The sequence below is a fragment of the Eucalyptus grandis genome, chromosome 7, assembly GCF_016545825.1.
Source record: "Eucalyptus grandis isolate ANBG69807.140 chromosome 7, ASM1654582v1, whole genome shotgun sequence".
NCBI classification, from domain to species: domain Eukaryota; kingdom Viridiplantae; phylum Streptophyta; class Magnoliopsida; order Myrtales; family Myrtaceae; genus Eucalyptus; species Eucalyptus grandis.
In genome coordinates this window covers 18,656,482-18,672,038 of record NC_052618.1, presented here as the reverse complement: position 1 = coordinate 18,672,038, position 15,557 = coordinate 18,656,482, and the positions used below count along the sequence as shown (strand labels likewise).

General features: G+C 38.0%; 1 protein-coding gene across 1 annotated transcript; it reads left to right on the top strand.

The window, feature by feature from the left end:
- Positions 1 to 3,716: 3,716 nt before the first annotated feature.
- LOC120295935 (kinetochore protein SPC24 homolog) lies at positions 3,717 to 10,349 on the top strand. The gene is made up of 6 exons (XM_039317555.1): positions 3,717 to 3,842; positions 5,599 to 5,848; positions 7,550 to 7,691; positions 7,793 to 7,894; positions 9,510 to 9,583; positions 9,689 to 10,349. Exons 1-6 carry the CDS (start codon positions 3,717 to 3,719, stop codon positions 9,796 to 9,798), a joined length of 804 nt encoding a protein of 267 aa, XP_039173489.1. The 3' UTR covers positions 9,799 to 10,349.
- The last annotated feature ends 5,208 nt before the right edge of the window (positions 10,350 to 15,557 follow it).

The window sequence follows — 15,557 nt, the reverse complement described above, 5'->3', positions numbered from 1 at the left end:
AAGTATATCTATATAATTCTAGATGGAATAGGACATATGCGAAATGCTTGACCCTTCACTTCTCTCTCTCTCTCACTTGGCAAGCACAAGGGTCACCGATAGCATCACCCTAGTGTCGATCGCTTGCGAAAATCCCCACCATCGACGACTGACCCCTAATCGAAGCAATCGATCACCCTCGCTATTTCGTCATATGTGAAAACCCTGCCAGTGACAATAAGCACGTCGTCCCTCACCCATCACCCATGGTTATTGGCCACATGTAGACTATCGTAGGCAGAGCTTGGACACAGAATAGAAAGTTATAAGACATTTTGGCATTATACTTCTATCCTTTTCAATTCAACGTTAAACCGTATAAAAGAAGAGTTAAATTTATTTGAAATTTATTTGGTGGCCACCCTTCCTACATAGAAAATAAAAAAAATGAGAGATTTAAATCTCCGTCTTTTAAAGAATGATAAAAGTGAGAACGATTTAATTTTAGATATAAATTTCAACTTTTATGCTCAATAAAAGGGTATGATAAAAATTTGAAAAGAAGTTAAAATAGTAATAGAATGGAATCGGTAAAAAAAAAAACTAAGTAATTTAATAATCATTCTCGCTCTATTGGATTGTAGCCGAACCCTAATGGCATTACAACTCCGTCTTGTCGCTATGAATAACACCCGCATATGCACCGCGCGAGCAGCATCGGCCACCAGTAGAGAAACAGAAAAAGAAAAAGACAATAGACAAGGACGGGACGTGACATTTGCTAAGTACTGACTTTGTCAAAAATTGGACATAAAGAGCTGTCAAATCTATTTGCCCACTCATTCATTTCCTTACGGAAAGGAAGCATACATCTTAGCGCCTTGCTAGTATGAAAAGCTGGTATGAAAAGGAATTTTTGGTCAACCATATTCCATTAGATTCCTTAGATTTTTTTCTATCTGCAATCTCTGCATGATATAAAATGTTAATATTATATATCATTGAGGAGATGATCAGACTCGTAGTTTTGAAGTGTAATATGCATGCAGGTCAAGAAAACCCTAATTGATAAATTAAAGGGATGAGAACTTAAAATGTTTGTAAAGTGACATTTAGATCGTTTTCACATTAGGCTTGGACACCAAGAAATTGACTATTAAGAATGTATTTAAGATCATATTTTGAAATTTTTCAAAGGATCAAAGCATTTGGTAAAATATTAATATCCCTGACATTTCATAACTAGATGAATGCTCAAAACCGGAAAATACTAAAAAGAAACAAAAAGGAGCAATCAAACGGATGTCCACACAATTTGTGCAATTATAATGTGCGCAAAATTATTTCTACACATGGTTGGTTGCCTAATTAGAATTGATGTGTTTTTGGTTATATAATCTAGACATTTTGATTCTTAGTTGAGCCTGGGGGGGAGGCCGGCCCTATAAAGTTGAAAAATATATTTATAAGTTCCTTAATTCGGTGTTAAATTAACCCAATCACTTCGTCAAGTTGCAAAATTAAGTTTCGACATGAGAATTCAATACTATATGTGGCTTTTCACCATTATCTATTGAGTTTTTCTCCCAAGGTCATTAAACCTTGAGGAAGGGTTAGTGTCGCGCAGCAGTAACGCTAAAACCGGGACGAAGAAGATAGGACATGCCAGGAGGAATGAACGATCCTAGTAAACTCGAATGTCAGGTCGCAGGAGAAGAAAATCGAGTTGCTTTGCGTGGCTGAAAATCAAGTTGCTTTGAGTGGCTGAAAATCAAGAGAGGCAGCAGTAATCTCTGCGGAGAGTTCCCATTCGTTTTGACTGCCGGAATTCTAAGTCTTCAAATACCAAACTTGAGGAGCCCATTTGTAATGAAAACTAACGGCCAGAAGTCCAAAAGTTTCTCCAAAATGAGGTGAAATGATGGGTATTTGCAGCGAGAGGATAAGAAAATTGGTTTACAAAATCATGCAAATCTTGATATGGGAAATCTATGGTATATAGGCTACCCACGAATTGTGCCTTTGAGGTGGAAGGTGCTAAAGCAACTCAAATTGAACTCATTCACTAGCATGATTTGTGAGCTAATTGAACCCACTCAATACTTTGTTAAATCTAAAGTAGAGTTATAGGAGTCCGATGAGGACTAATTTTAGGAAAAGTAAGACTATTTTTGTGAAGTTACTTTGCAGAATAAACGTACCCCACTATAAGCGAATCTTATTGAAAGTTCAATAAAGAATCTTTCCCCTCATTTTCTAAATAAATCTTACAAGTAACTGATAAACAAAATATTATTCTTCAAAGAGTAGGTGAAAATTACTTAGGTGAAACCTTACCCAAAAAAAAATTACTTAGGTGAAGAAAACGAATGTGGCAATGGCAGTACATGATTCTACCTTATCGACCCTCATTTTCTAAATGAATCTTACAAGTAACTGATAAACATAATATTATTCTTCAAAGAGTAGGTGAAAATTACTTAGGTGAAGAAAAAGAATGTGGCAGGGCAGTAAATGATTCTACCTTATCAACCCTCATTTTCTAAATGAATCTTACAAGTAACTGATAAACATAATATTTTTCTTCAAAGAGTAGGTGAAAATTACTTAGGTGAAGTAAAAGAATGTGGCAATGGCAGTACATGATTCTACCTTATCAACCCTAGAGTCGTAGTTTTGAAGTTTTGTATGCAGGTCAAGAAAACCCTAAATGATAAAATAAAGGGTGAAGAAAAGTTTGTAAAGTGGCATTCAAATCGTTCTCATATTGGGCATGGACACCACGGAATTGACTATTATGAATGGATTTAAGACCATGTTTGGAAATTTCAAGGATATATGCATTCGGTCAAATGTCAATGTTCACGACGTTTCATAATTAGGTGGATGCCCGCAAGCAAGCAGGAAAAAGCTAAAAGGAAACGAAAAGGAAAAACTAGATGGATGCCCTCACGATGTGCGCAATTTATCATATTGTTTGTGCACCAAAATTATTTATACGTATAGTAGGTTGCCTAATTAGTTTTGATGTGGTTTTGGTTATCTAATATAGACACTTCGATTATTAGTTGAGAGGCAGGAAGAATGATAACATTGTGTCAAGTATTCATGCTTAATGACAGCGCCATACATTAAGTAGTGGGTTTAATTGATCAAATTATAAAGTTGACATTAATAAAACATTTTCCAACATTTTAAATCGCTTAGAAAGTGAGTTAACGGAAAATATTTTCTTAATCAACTAAAAACCTATACTTAAATTCAAGAAAACGATTTCCTCTTTAAAAGATCAGAAATCATTTTTAAAATATGACTAGATAATAGCAATTAGACCAAAAACTTTAGCTTTGCACAAGAAACCTAATGCTCATTTCTAGATCCTCGCCACCTAAGCTCGTGTCCATTGATGCCTTCCCCTTGTCCTAGCAACTAGGAGTCCCAAACATGACCTTGATGGACTTGAACTCAATCGCTAAGGATCCTAGCTTGGTCGTCGAGGACTCAGGCATGGGCATTGGCGTCCTTAGGCCATCCTCAATGGACAAGGATTGAAGTGTTAGGAACCAAGCCTAAGCGCCAGGGAACTGAGTGACCGAGGTCCCATGCTCCGCCTTTATGGACCTTGGCCCATTTGCCAAGGATCCAAGCACTAGGACCTCAAAGGCCCGGCCTCCATGAAACCATTTCAAGGCACCAAGAAGTCTTGCACATGTATTGAGTTCTCGATTTGGGTTTCTATGGAGGTGGGATTGGTGCCTACTCTCTTGCTCAAGACTGCACTGGCCTTGCCTAGGTCCTTGGGACCATGGTCGAAGTTCATCAAGATTGGACTCGGGATCCTAGTGTCCATGTCTAATTCCTCGGTTGTTTGTGTGCAAGTCATTAGCGCTTGAATAGACTATGTGTATTTAGAAAAATCAAATCAAATTTTTCTCTCCAAACGACAGATTTAGATTTTAACTAAATATCGGAAAATATTCTCATTTTCTTCAAAAATAAGTTTATGGAAAATATTTTCCAGAAAGGTAAATTTTTCGTGAAACAAACAAAATCTATATTTACAAGTTTCTTAATTTTGTTGTAAATTGACCCAATTACTTTGTCAAGTTTAGAGTCGCTTGAAAATCAAGCGATGTAGATAGTGAACAGATGTGGAGAGGCCCCATTGGTTTCATTGGGCCATGGAATCATCATCCCTTACCAAGGCTAGAGAGCCATTTGGGCCCATTAAAAATAGAATAGACCATAAGATTATTTTAGATAATTAGCGATATTATTAGATGTCTATAGCAAATTATTAATCATAATCGGAAAATATATGTTAAATAGTGATGCGACAACTAGAATCTAATCATAATCGGCAAATATATGTTAAATAGTGATGCGACAACTAGAATCAATGTGTTACAAATTTTGTCACGGCAACTCCCTTAAGCAATATTTTAGGAATTATAACTTTGTTGCAATAATTTGTTATAGCTACAATGGTAAATTTAGAGTGACATTTTTACAAATATGTTCATAAATTTTAATGGTGCAATTTTTTATTAAAACAACAGTGTACGTAAATTAAATTGATTGCAACTCTCGAATTATTTTGCTCACCACCAAATGAAAGAAAATCTCATTTTATTATGTTCGCTAAACTAACCACTGAGAAAACGAAATCTTCATTCATTTCCTTTCACTTTTCATTCAATCTCATCATTCATTCTATTCCGTCAAACCAAATCGAGTCTAAAGTGCTTTAGGAGAAAACAATAACTAAAGTAAATAACGATCGGTTTCTGAAGCTAAAATTCAATGAATTAATTATGAAACGTTAAAGACGGCATACTTGTTTGAAACGTCTAGGGTGCATTTATTTTTACGAAGAATCAATTATCTGACAAATATTTTCTAAAAAATATCATTTATCATGTTTACAAAAATGTTAATCATCAACAAAAATCTATGTCTAGACGATTTTATCGTGAGCAAAGAAAATTTCTGTCAGTCAAATTTTGTCAACAATGAAATTGATTATTTTCTTAAGAAAGCATTTTAAATTGTTAGTTTTTTTTCGTGAAATTAGTGTGTTTATTTAAATAATGGTTAATATTCTGAAAAATCAAAACTGGGTACACTTATGACAAATTTATCTCGACGACCATAAAAAAAAACCATAAATTAGTACGTTTATGACAAATTTACCTCAAACTAATTTATTCGACCACAAAATCTCCAAACCGATAAATTTGTGACAAACATATTCTCCGCTAAATTGGATTAATATCACAAAAAAATTACAAAAATTGTAAATTATGATAAACAGGCGTAAAATTCCAAGGTGGTAAACCGGTTAATTGTCACATGTCATTTAATTTAATAATTTGACAAAGTAAAATTTAATGAAAATTAAAATAAAGTAAATTTGTCACGAGTGTCTTAGATTAGAATAAATTTATCAAATATATACTAGTTTGGGATTAATTTTGGGTAAATTTATTATGGATGCGTTAGTTGGGGTTTTTTCAAGATATTAACCCATTAAATAATTTACTTCTCAAAGAAAAAGTGGGAGGGGAGAGAAGAGGAGAAAGATTTTGAACGTGCTTCGAGGAGCGCCCTTCTTCCCAGTTTTCCCTCTCCAGTCCACATCGTCTTCTTCTTCTTCGATCTTCCCTCTTCTCCGGCGCGAAGGGAGAACGAGATGGGGATTCCTCTCGGAGCATCGACCTGGAGAAGCTCGTCTCCTACAGCGACGACCTCGCCCAGGTCCTCAGGGACGACAAGGACGCCGCCGCCCTCGCCCAGTGCCTCCGCCACTCCGACGCCCTCCGCTCCTCCTGCGACGCCGACCTCGCCGGACTCCGGTCCTCGCTCCTGGGTCGGTAATCTTTCCCCTTTTTCGCGGCTACCCTTTTGCTTGCGCGTCGAGATTCGGTGGTGGGTTGGTGGGTTCGGGTCGGAGATGCCGCGGGCCTGAGTTTGATGGGTGCGACCGTTTCGTGTCGATGGCTTGATTTGGGCTGAAAAGGATTCAATTTGAAGTTTTTGATGAGTTCCCAGTTCGTGTCTGAATTTAATTGACATGGTGTCGTTTGAACTGGGGCTGCTGTTCTGTTGTGGGTTTCCGAGTCTCTTTCAAAAATTTCTTCTTTTATCGATAAGGATGGCAGGATCGAAGTGCAGGTGGTTCAGGGGTCCGGGCCTTTTGAAATGCTATCTTGTGTGCGATTGATATATCTGGCCAAGTTTGCTTATGGGTTATTTGGTAGCGAAATGAAGATGCGGGCGATTTGATTTGGCACATCCTTCTACTCCTTGTTTATCTACAGTACTTCTCTTCCCTGCTAATTCTGTAGAATCTTCTATTACTGAGGAAGAGATGCACAATTGTCTGTCTTTACTATCACAAGGCGTAATGCAGTGTGTATAGTTCTGCTACAGTTTTCATTACTCGCATTCTTGGAGTCCTCCATATTAAATATGGACGTCCTAATACTAGGATGTTAGCTGTCCAATTTGTGCAACCCACTAGTTAAGTCATATATGTAAGTTCTGAGTTTGATTTTTGTCTCGTGCGAGTAATTGCTGGCCGGACACCAAACTGTTTAGAGATATTGGTACCCGTGTTAAATTAGTTAAAGGATGCTTTATCTTTTCTGCTATAAGCCATTTTGCAGATGTGCTTGATCGATCTGTTTATCATGATGTTAGTACAAAAATATTTGAAAGCCCTTTGTGATGGCTGCACGTCATTCAAGTAAACTGTATATTAAGAGTGTAGTTTCTAACCCATTGAATCACATAGCAGATGATAAAGGAATATGCTGGCTCTAAGCCTATTTGATTCTATTCTCTTGCTTTTTCCCTACATAAATTATGCAGATCCTCCATCTTAAACAGAATTTCTTGTTTGATTCTTTCTTGCTATCTTTGATTTGGTAGCCTACTCTGTTATGTATATCAGAATATGCTTTTTTCCTCTCTTTGCTTTTTCATAGTTACGATTTCTCGAGGTAGGTTGTTCATCTAGTAGAAATTACGATTACTTCTGCGTGTGACAATTCATCTCCTATCAACCTTATAGATTGAATGGCTTTTGGGATTGGGGGTGTTTCTGAGAGTAATTGAACATTGTGACTTGTGATTGTCTTTACCAGATGCAAGTATTTCACTGTGACAGGTTCATGGACTAACATTGGAGACATTTCTTGAATTGCTATACTAGTGATAACATCCATGAAACCCTCAAGTTCACATCGTGTCATTTTAATTATAAAATATTTGAATAAATGCTATTGTGTCAAAATTAGATCTTGCCAGTTTGCTTTTTGGTTATTTGGTAATGAAATGAGAACATGGTCTATTTCCTTTGGACCCCCCTTTTCCCTTTTTATCTGCAGTACAGAGCTTTCCTACTAATTCCGTAGAATTGGATACTAGTCCGGAAGAAATGCAAAGTTACGTCTATTCACAATCACGATGACTTTACAATCTAGACCAACTTATCAACAAGATGGTTTGCTTTGATTTTACACCTGTTTGATTCTCTCTCTTTGTTCTAAATTTTGTGGTTGAGCAGAGTATGAGGAAAAGATTGATGCTTGCAAGAAGAAAACTGAAGCAGTGAGATCTGAAGTTGCTGGAGATGTGGATATTGACCAACTCCAGAAAGAACTGCAAGAGGAACTTGAGAAGGAACGGCTGCTTATGGAGGATTTGAGATAAATATCTAAACAATCCTTTTTGTGATAGCGTTAATGATTCTTTTACATGTTCATTGACAAAGAATTGATTTTTAATTTTGTCTTATGTGTACCAACACAATTGTTGCCAATGAAATTAATGAGCTAGATCTCCAAAGGATTTCCATTGAGGAGAGGAAGCCAATTTTGAAGAAACTTGAGCAAAATGGGCGGAAAGAACAGTAAGTTCATGTGCAGAAGCTTTTCAATTCTTCAAATTAATAACTCAACAGATTGGATATTTTGAATGTGCATATCTTTTCTGAATGTTGCAAAAAAAATTGCATGAAATTGAAAATAACATAACATTAAACTGTGTCTGGTATTATAAGTTTGCATCTGCATTTCCATATATTCTTGCTATTGCGAAAAAAAGGCAAGGCTCTGTATGCCTCTCTAACTGTCCATAGCAGTGTCTGTTGCTAGCTAATCACTTCTGAAGAACAATTAGTTTGCATCATCTCTTTATTGGATGATTTATGTTGTCGAATAGACATACATTGGAATGGTCACCATAAACTCTTCTCCATCTATACAATTTGTGAAATTACATTTCATGTGATTAACACAAGAAGTTTATATTGCTAGACAGCCCAATCATATTTGTGCTACTTAAGCTGATCTCTGTTAAAAGACAGGGTAGGATGAGGTTAGTGGCATCGGTTGAATCCTACATTTTTGTGCAATAGAAGGATCTAGTTGGCAGCTTGCATGTGTTCTCCCTATTCATGATCTAATATTTGTGCTAACGGGATAATTGTCTCCTGTGTCCTTTTGCTATAACTCTATTACCACCAAAGAGGGATGTAAGGGGCTGCAGATTCTTATATTCTTATACAATTGTCTATGAGAACTGTAAACTGGTCTTCAGCATTTATTCATACATAGAGAAGTCTAATTAAAATTCCACTCTTATAGTAAATCTCCTATTCCTTCCCTCCATATAATCCCAATTTATAATCCATGATATTTATCTACTGGTGCTTTTTAGAATCAAATCATCTTCTGGTGACTACTGCTTCCCCAAGATCAACAAACTAGCTGGCATTAGTTTTAAGTAGTCGAACTTGGGGTTAGGTTCTCGCAGAGTAAGATTGCTTGTATGGATGTTGCAGCATGTTCTCTTATTTCAGAACAGCCCGCTCATTTGCTTTAGGGGTTGTGTACATCTGATCCTCCAAACACTGGAGCCCAAATACTATCCTTTCAACGACCTAACCCCCTAAATGCACAAAAGAATGAAAAGCGTAGTGAATAGTAGCTAAGAAGTAAGAACATTGCCATCAAAGTCATATAGGTCCAGAAAATAATCTCTTTTAAGCTGCTATTTTATCATAATTCGAAGGACACTGTCAAAGTTCTGCAATTGTTAGCCCAAATGTGTTTTAAACCCTGAAGTGTACCTTAAGCACAAGCCAGAATGTATATGACCCTTTTTTGTGGCCAATTCGTAGTCTATTTGATTTCTTGCTTCCTAGTATTTATGTATTATCTGATCATATCCTTAAATTCTTTGTTCTCATGCACTCTTTGGATGTGTGTCCTGTGTGCATGCTTGCTTAGGTTGATTTTTGCTTGTCTTTGTGCATTCTTTTCCAGGAATAGGCAATGAAATTTGCATAATGGGATGCTCAAAGTTATTTTGTTTTCGTATAAATTGGTCTTATAGCATGACTGTTTCAATGTATCCTTTTCCCCCTTTGTGCTCCTGCGGTCTCATGCACAATGTGCGCACACAATAAGGTTCTCTCATGTTGTTTCAAAATTAATATCCTTTTGTTCTACCTAATTTTGCAGGATGAGTCTTTCGATGTATGCTTCTGTGACGAAGATCATCCCAAACTTGGATGATAGCTCCAAAATTGCAGGGTGTATCCTTTCAATTCTTCTTGTTCATGTACTCTAATGCAGTGACAATCGACTAGAGTTCACCATTGTCCCCAGATCAGTTGGTCCTTGAATCTCAATAACCACAGATATTGTTGACAGGGAGAAAAGGGTGGTGGATAAGTTTGAGTTTGACTCAACAAAGACGACCGCCTTTGACACGTGCACCAATATCTGGAGGATGATTAGTAACTCATAGATATTAGACGGCATTACAGCACGTCTACTAACTCTACATTTATCTGGCTGCCAGAGATTCTGCTCAAGCTCCCCTTCAGGCATCGTCTCTTCTTTTCATTCAACATGTAAAGGGTAAGGTGCATGGCCTCCTTCAGGAAGAACCCGATTGGATTGTCCTGATCTCGGGGGATCGGTTGATTCCTTTCTTTATCAGTGAAAGTACTAACAGGAATGAAGTGTGATCAGTGTGTTTTTCTGTATCATATGTGTGTTCTCGACCAATCAGCACCGACCGTCGAACACTGTTGAGGTGGGGTATGGGACTCCATTGACCGCTTCACCGTATTTCTGGGTATTCCATTCTAACAAACTGTGTCAAGGTTGGGGAAGAACTTGTACGTGCAATCAGTCTTCTGTTTCATCAGTGTGATTCGTATGGGTAGCTTTAGAAATTTGTAGGCCTATAGAGATTTTGAAGTGGATGCAAATGCAGGTTTTAGTGTGTATTCTTGTAAATCAGACCGTGCTACCATCTTTTGAGGTAATCCATGTTTATTTATTTATTTTTTATGATCAGGTCGTTCTAATTTTTTTTTTTAAGAAAGGGGTAAATAGTAATACAAAAGAAATAAAAACAAATTGTGCCTATTACATTGTCAAAATCCCTAAACTTGTCCATTGTGATATAAATATTCTTTATCATTTTGTACATGAAATTTTTTAATTTTGTCTATTATTTCATATAATGTATATTTGTCATGTTGATATAAGTTTAGGATATTTGTGTTATAATGAGTGAGTTTAGGGTTATAGCAGAAAAATAAAAATAAAAAAGGTAAATTTTTTGACTAGTTCAACTCACTAGTAAAGTGAATGGGTTATAACAAAGAAACAAGAAAATAAAAATTTATCTTTGTAGCCTTTCTTTATTCCAATAATGCAAATAAATTTAAACGCGTTTTTCACACTATAGGAATCCATCCATGTTTTTGCTTTAGGAAGATGATACATTATGGGCATTTCAGATAACATATAAGTGTTATTCCTTATTTTGGCATTTCTAATATTTCAGTTTTGGCCTTGATTAGCAAAGTGCCAGAGATACTCTCGAGTTATGAATTAGTTGTAGAAACCAAAGAGGGATGCTTAGGTTACAATTTCGAATGTATTATTTTATGTTTGCTTGAGCCCCTGAAAGCTTAACGCAAAATAAACAAACCTTTGCTCCACGTCTCCGGGCTACATTATCTTGGTCTAATTCTAGTCACCGGACAAATGTAACTTTCATGAACGAAAATTTTGGACTGAAGGTTCAAATTGTAATTCTGCTGCATGTACTTGTAGGTATAGGAATCACGCCTAGATTGGTCAATAGCGTGATGGAATGACTTGAATTACCGTTGGAGAATTGAGAATGGTGTACACATTAAAGATGTGAGAAAAACCCAACTCAGACTCTTGCTACTTTGCAAAATATAAATAATGTAAATTTTTTTTCTTAAAAATAATTATTTATATCTTTTACAAAATGATTTTGAGTCTCAAATCACTTAGTCTCGCTTGCTATTCCTATGAACATATAATTAATCATCTAATTTTTCCTCACAAGTTATATGGATTGGTAATTAAATGGCAACATCTTCAACCAAAAAACTAAAATAGTAACATCCAACACCATGTCATTTTGGCGAGTTGATATTTCTATCTTTGAATATTTCGCTTCATTATAGATAATTACCTCTTTATTTTGTTAATTACGATAATACCAAGAAATCATGGGAAAACAATGTTCAAGAGCGAAAAATGTACCAAATCATGATTTTACTTTTTTGGCTCAAGTGGTGTAATATTAATTCAGTTTTCTCAACGACAATGTGTTTCTTTTAGGTGAATTAGAATTGTAAATTACATCTAAATAAACGAATATTGTTAGCCGTAAATATTAATAATAATAACAATAATAAGTTACGGATAAACAATATATAATCAATCCTCTGTAATGATCCGTCCAAAGTGCATATCTCTATATACATTAAAAAAAAATCGAAAAAATGAATTTTGAACATTATGAAAAATTCAAGAAAACAAGAAATAAATAGTAGTAGCCATCGAGGAGCAGCAGCAAGAATCCGGTGGATCGCTCGCTTACATGAACAGACCAGCGACGAGGGCGCCGATCGCCGCCGAACCGGCGAAGTCAACTCTGTTGCTGACGGGGCCACTGTCCCCAGGAGCGGGCGTCGCGATCGACGACGCAGGAGCCTCCGGGGCGGGGGACGACGCCGGGGGCGACGGGACCGGAGGGAGGAAACGGGGCGGAAGCCGGCGACGGCGTCGCCGTCGTATCCGCCGCCGGAGAAGGCGGCGGGGGGGAGTTGGAGGGGGTGAGAGCCGGCGACGGGGCGGGGCTCTGCACCGCCGCCAGGCCGACGAGGAGGACCGCCATTGCCGCCAGGGAGAGCAACGCGGTTGAGCCAGCCATGGAAGAAGAAGAGCTAGAGAGAAGAACTACTTCCTAGAGAGAGAAAACCGAAACCTAGTGAGAGAAAGTCTCGCCGGTGGAGCGAGGGTCTTCGGGGTGCGGCATGCGGCGGAGGAGGGCGGCGGTTTTTACAGGAAGGTTCCTGCTTCGGTTGGTGGCGGTCGGCGTGGGGAGCCGGCCGTTGGATCCGTGTTACAACCGGGAAACCGCGGGGTGGATCCGACGGTCGAGATTTATTCGTATTTTCTGACCGGGTGCGGCCAACCAATCACGCGGTTTTCAAGCCTTAAGCCGGGGGTTTAGTGGGAACAGTTGTAAAGAAGGGGCGTGTCTTGGTAGCACGTTCTAATACCCCAAAAATAAATTCAAAATATTTTTTTTTTCGCATTTTAGGAGTTTTGCCTATGTTTCTACTTTATGAATATGATATATATTCCAGCCATTTTTTATAATATCAAGTGTTATTTTCTATGTCAGCATTTCTTTCTAATTTCTAGGACAAAGAAACTTCCGAGCTAAGGTTGTGGAACCAAAGGGACGGTGCTTGGTTAGAATTTTTGAATCTCTTGTGTTGTTGTTATATGTTTGCTTGAGCCCACAAAAGCTTGATGAGAGGTAAATGAATTCTTGTTCTACGTCCACATATTCAATTATTATTGGACTTCTAGTACACTTATTCTCTCGAATAAATTAACCTTTTCAGATAAATTTCCTTTCTTTTAGTCACATAGTAGTTTCTCATGTATTTTTCAAAGGAACATAGATTTGTAATAAAAAAATGAATCCTCAAATGACGTTAACTATTTGAAAAAAAGATACGATTGGTCCATAAACTTTGGTTCAATATATAATATGGCCCTAAAAATTTTAACTTGTCTAATGTGATTCCTGAAATTTAGTCTGATGTGTAATGTGATTCCTAAATTTTTAATTTGTTCAATATGATCCATAAACTTTTAATTTATTCAATTTAATTCCTGAACTATATGAAAGTTGATGTGAGGACTAGCGTGGAGATATTTTTATATATAATACATATTGAACAAATTAAAAATTCAGTGATTACATCGACACGTTACTTGTTGGGCAAAGTTTAGAAACTATTGTATATTCATTACTAACTTTTAGTAGCACAAACCATTTGATCATCGCTCTTGCTTGCTAAAATCAACCTTTTATTTCTTAGAAATTATAGGTTGGCACTTAAATAGCGAAGTCCTCACCATTTTACTTTGGTAAAGTATGTTCTACCGTTGATGTTGTTATTGAGAGTAATCAGAAAAGTGAAAAATTAGACCAAATCGCAATTTTCTTTCTGATCATGAGGCATTTTGTTAATTTTCGAAAATACATCGACCATGTGTGCTTGTTTAGGCGAGCAAGAATCGCAAATAATAGATAAACAACTTAATATCCATTCACCAAGAAACTAAACACACGAGTATTATTAGCAATAAATAATAATCTCTGGATAAACAATATCATCAATCCTCTATAATGATCTGTCCGATAAGCATCTCTCTATACATAAAAGTGTCGAAAATTGAAAAAGAAAATAAAAAAATTGAGTATTATGAAACAAAAATTTTAAAAAAAGAAATAAACGGTGGTAGCCTTAGAGAAGCAGCAAGAATCCGGCGGATCGCTCGCTTATATGAACAGACCAGCGACGAGGGCGCCGATCGCCGCCCAACCGGCGAAGCCAACTCCGTTGCTGACGGCGCCACTGTCCCCAGGAGTGGGCGCCGCGGCCGGCGGCGTCGCGATAGACGGCGCGGGAGCCTCCGGAGCTGGAGACGACGCAGGCGGCGACGGGGGAGACGCGACGGGGCCGGAGGGAGGAGACGGGGCGGAAGCCGGCGGCGAAGGCGACGGCGAGGGGGAGTTGGAGGGGGTGAGGGCCGGCGACGGGGCAGGGCTTTGCGCCACCGCCAGGCCGACGAGGAGGACCGCCATTGCGGCCAGGGAGAGCAACGTGCTTGAGCCAGCCATGAAAGAGGAGCTTCTTAGAGAGAGAAAGAGAACCGAAACCTTTAGTGAGAAAAGCTCTGCTGATCGGAGCGAGGGTTTTCCGGTTGCGATCGGCGACGCGGAGGGCGACGGTATTTATAGAAGGTTTTGCGGTGTGTTCCGTGCTGGGGTGGAGTTCATCGGAGTCGACCGTTGGATCCGTATTATAAATGGAAACCCTCGGATCGATCCGACGGCCGAGATTTATTTGTATTTTCTAACCGCGTGGCCAATCAGCGACGCGGTTCTCCGCCAGTCTTATAGCTGGGGTTTAGTGGAGACAGTTGTAAAGGATTATATCTCTTTAGCACGTTCTAATAGCCCAAAGATAAATTCACAGCACATCGACAACTAATCGGGTACATCTTTCGCAATTATGGGCATTTTCAATAAGAGTTAATATCATAAAAAAAAATCTTAAATTAATATACATATAATAAATTAATTTAAAATTAATTTTTATCATCAAAATTTATAAATTGATATTTTTGTGATAAACTTATCATCCATTAACTTAATACCACGAAAAATCATAAATTGGTAAAGTTATAACTCTGTGTCATCCAATTTAATAATTTAACAATAAAATTTAATGAAAATTAATTACCGGTATATAATTTTTTGATTTTTTGTGATATTAACCATTCTAATAATATCGAGTGTTATTTCCTATGTCGGTATTTTCTAATTTCTAAAACGGAGAAACTTCAAGTTAAGAATCAATTGTAGAACCAAAGGGATGATGCTGGGTTACAATTGTTGAATCTCTTGTCGTTATATGTTTGCCCAAGCCCCTAAAAGCTGGATTCGAAATCAATGAATTGATTATGCGTCCACAAGCTATGTATCCAAATATACTAGTCATTGAATAAAGGGGTAACTACACTTGAAAGTCATAAAACTTGTGCAAAAAGTTGTACTATTTGATTCTTAAAATTTTTAAAAACTCATAATTAAATCCTAAATTCTATTAAATTGATGCAACTAAGGTCTTCCATTAACTCCATTTAATTTGACTAACAGAAAATGCCGATGCGACTTTTCTCAATACTTTCTCATGACACGTGACGTCAATGCGGCTCAGGAGCCTTTGGGGCAGGAGATGATGTGGGGGCGATGGGGGAGAGGCGGTGGGGCTGGAGGGAGGAGATGGGGTGGAAGCCGGCAGTGGGGTCGCCGTCGTCGTCGTCGCCGCCAGCGGAGAAGGTGACGGCGAGGCCGACTTGGAGGGGGTGACGGCCGGCGACGGGGGGGGCCCCGCGCGCCGCCAAGCCAACGAGGAGGAC

What these genes read in the sequence shown, in the direction of transcription:
- LOC120295935 (XM_039317555.1), top strand. Translation starts at nt 3,717, where the DNA reads ATGGAGGTGGGATTGGTGCCTACTCTCTTGCTCAAGACTGCACTGGCC. An exon ending in TGTCCATGTCTAATTCCTCG is followed by an intron (nt 3,843 to 5,598) that starts GTTGTTTGTGTG and finishes CCTTCTTCCCAG; the next exon opens with TTTTCCCTCTCCAGTCCACA. An exon ending in TAGCTCCAAAATTGCAGGGT is followed by an intron (nt 9,584 to 9,688) that starts GTATCCTTTCAA and finishes CAATAACCACAG; the next exon opens with ATATTGTTGACAGGGAGAAA.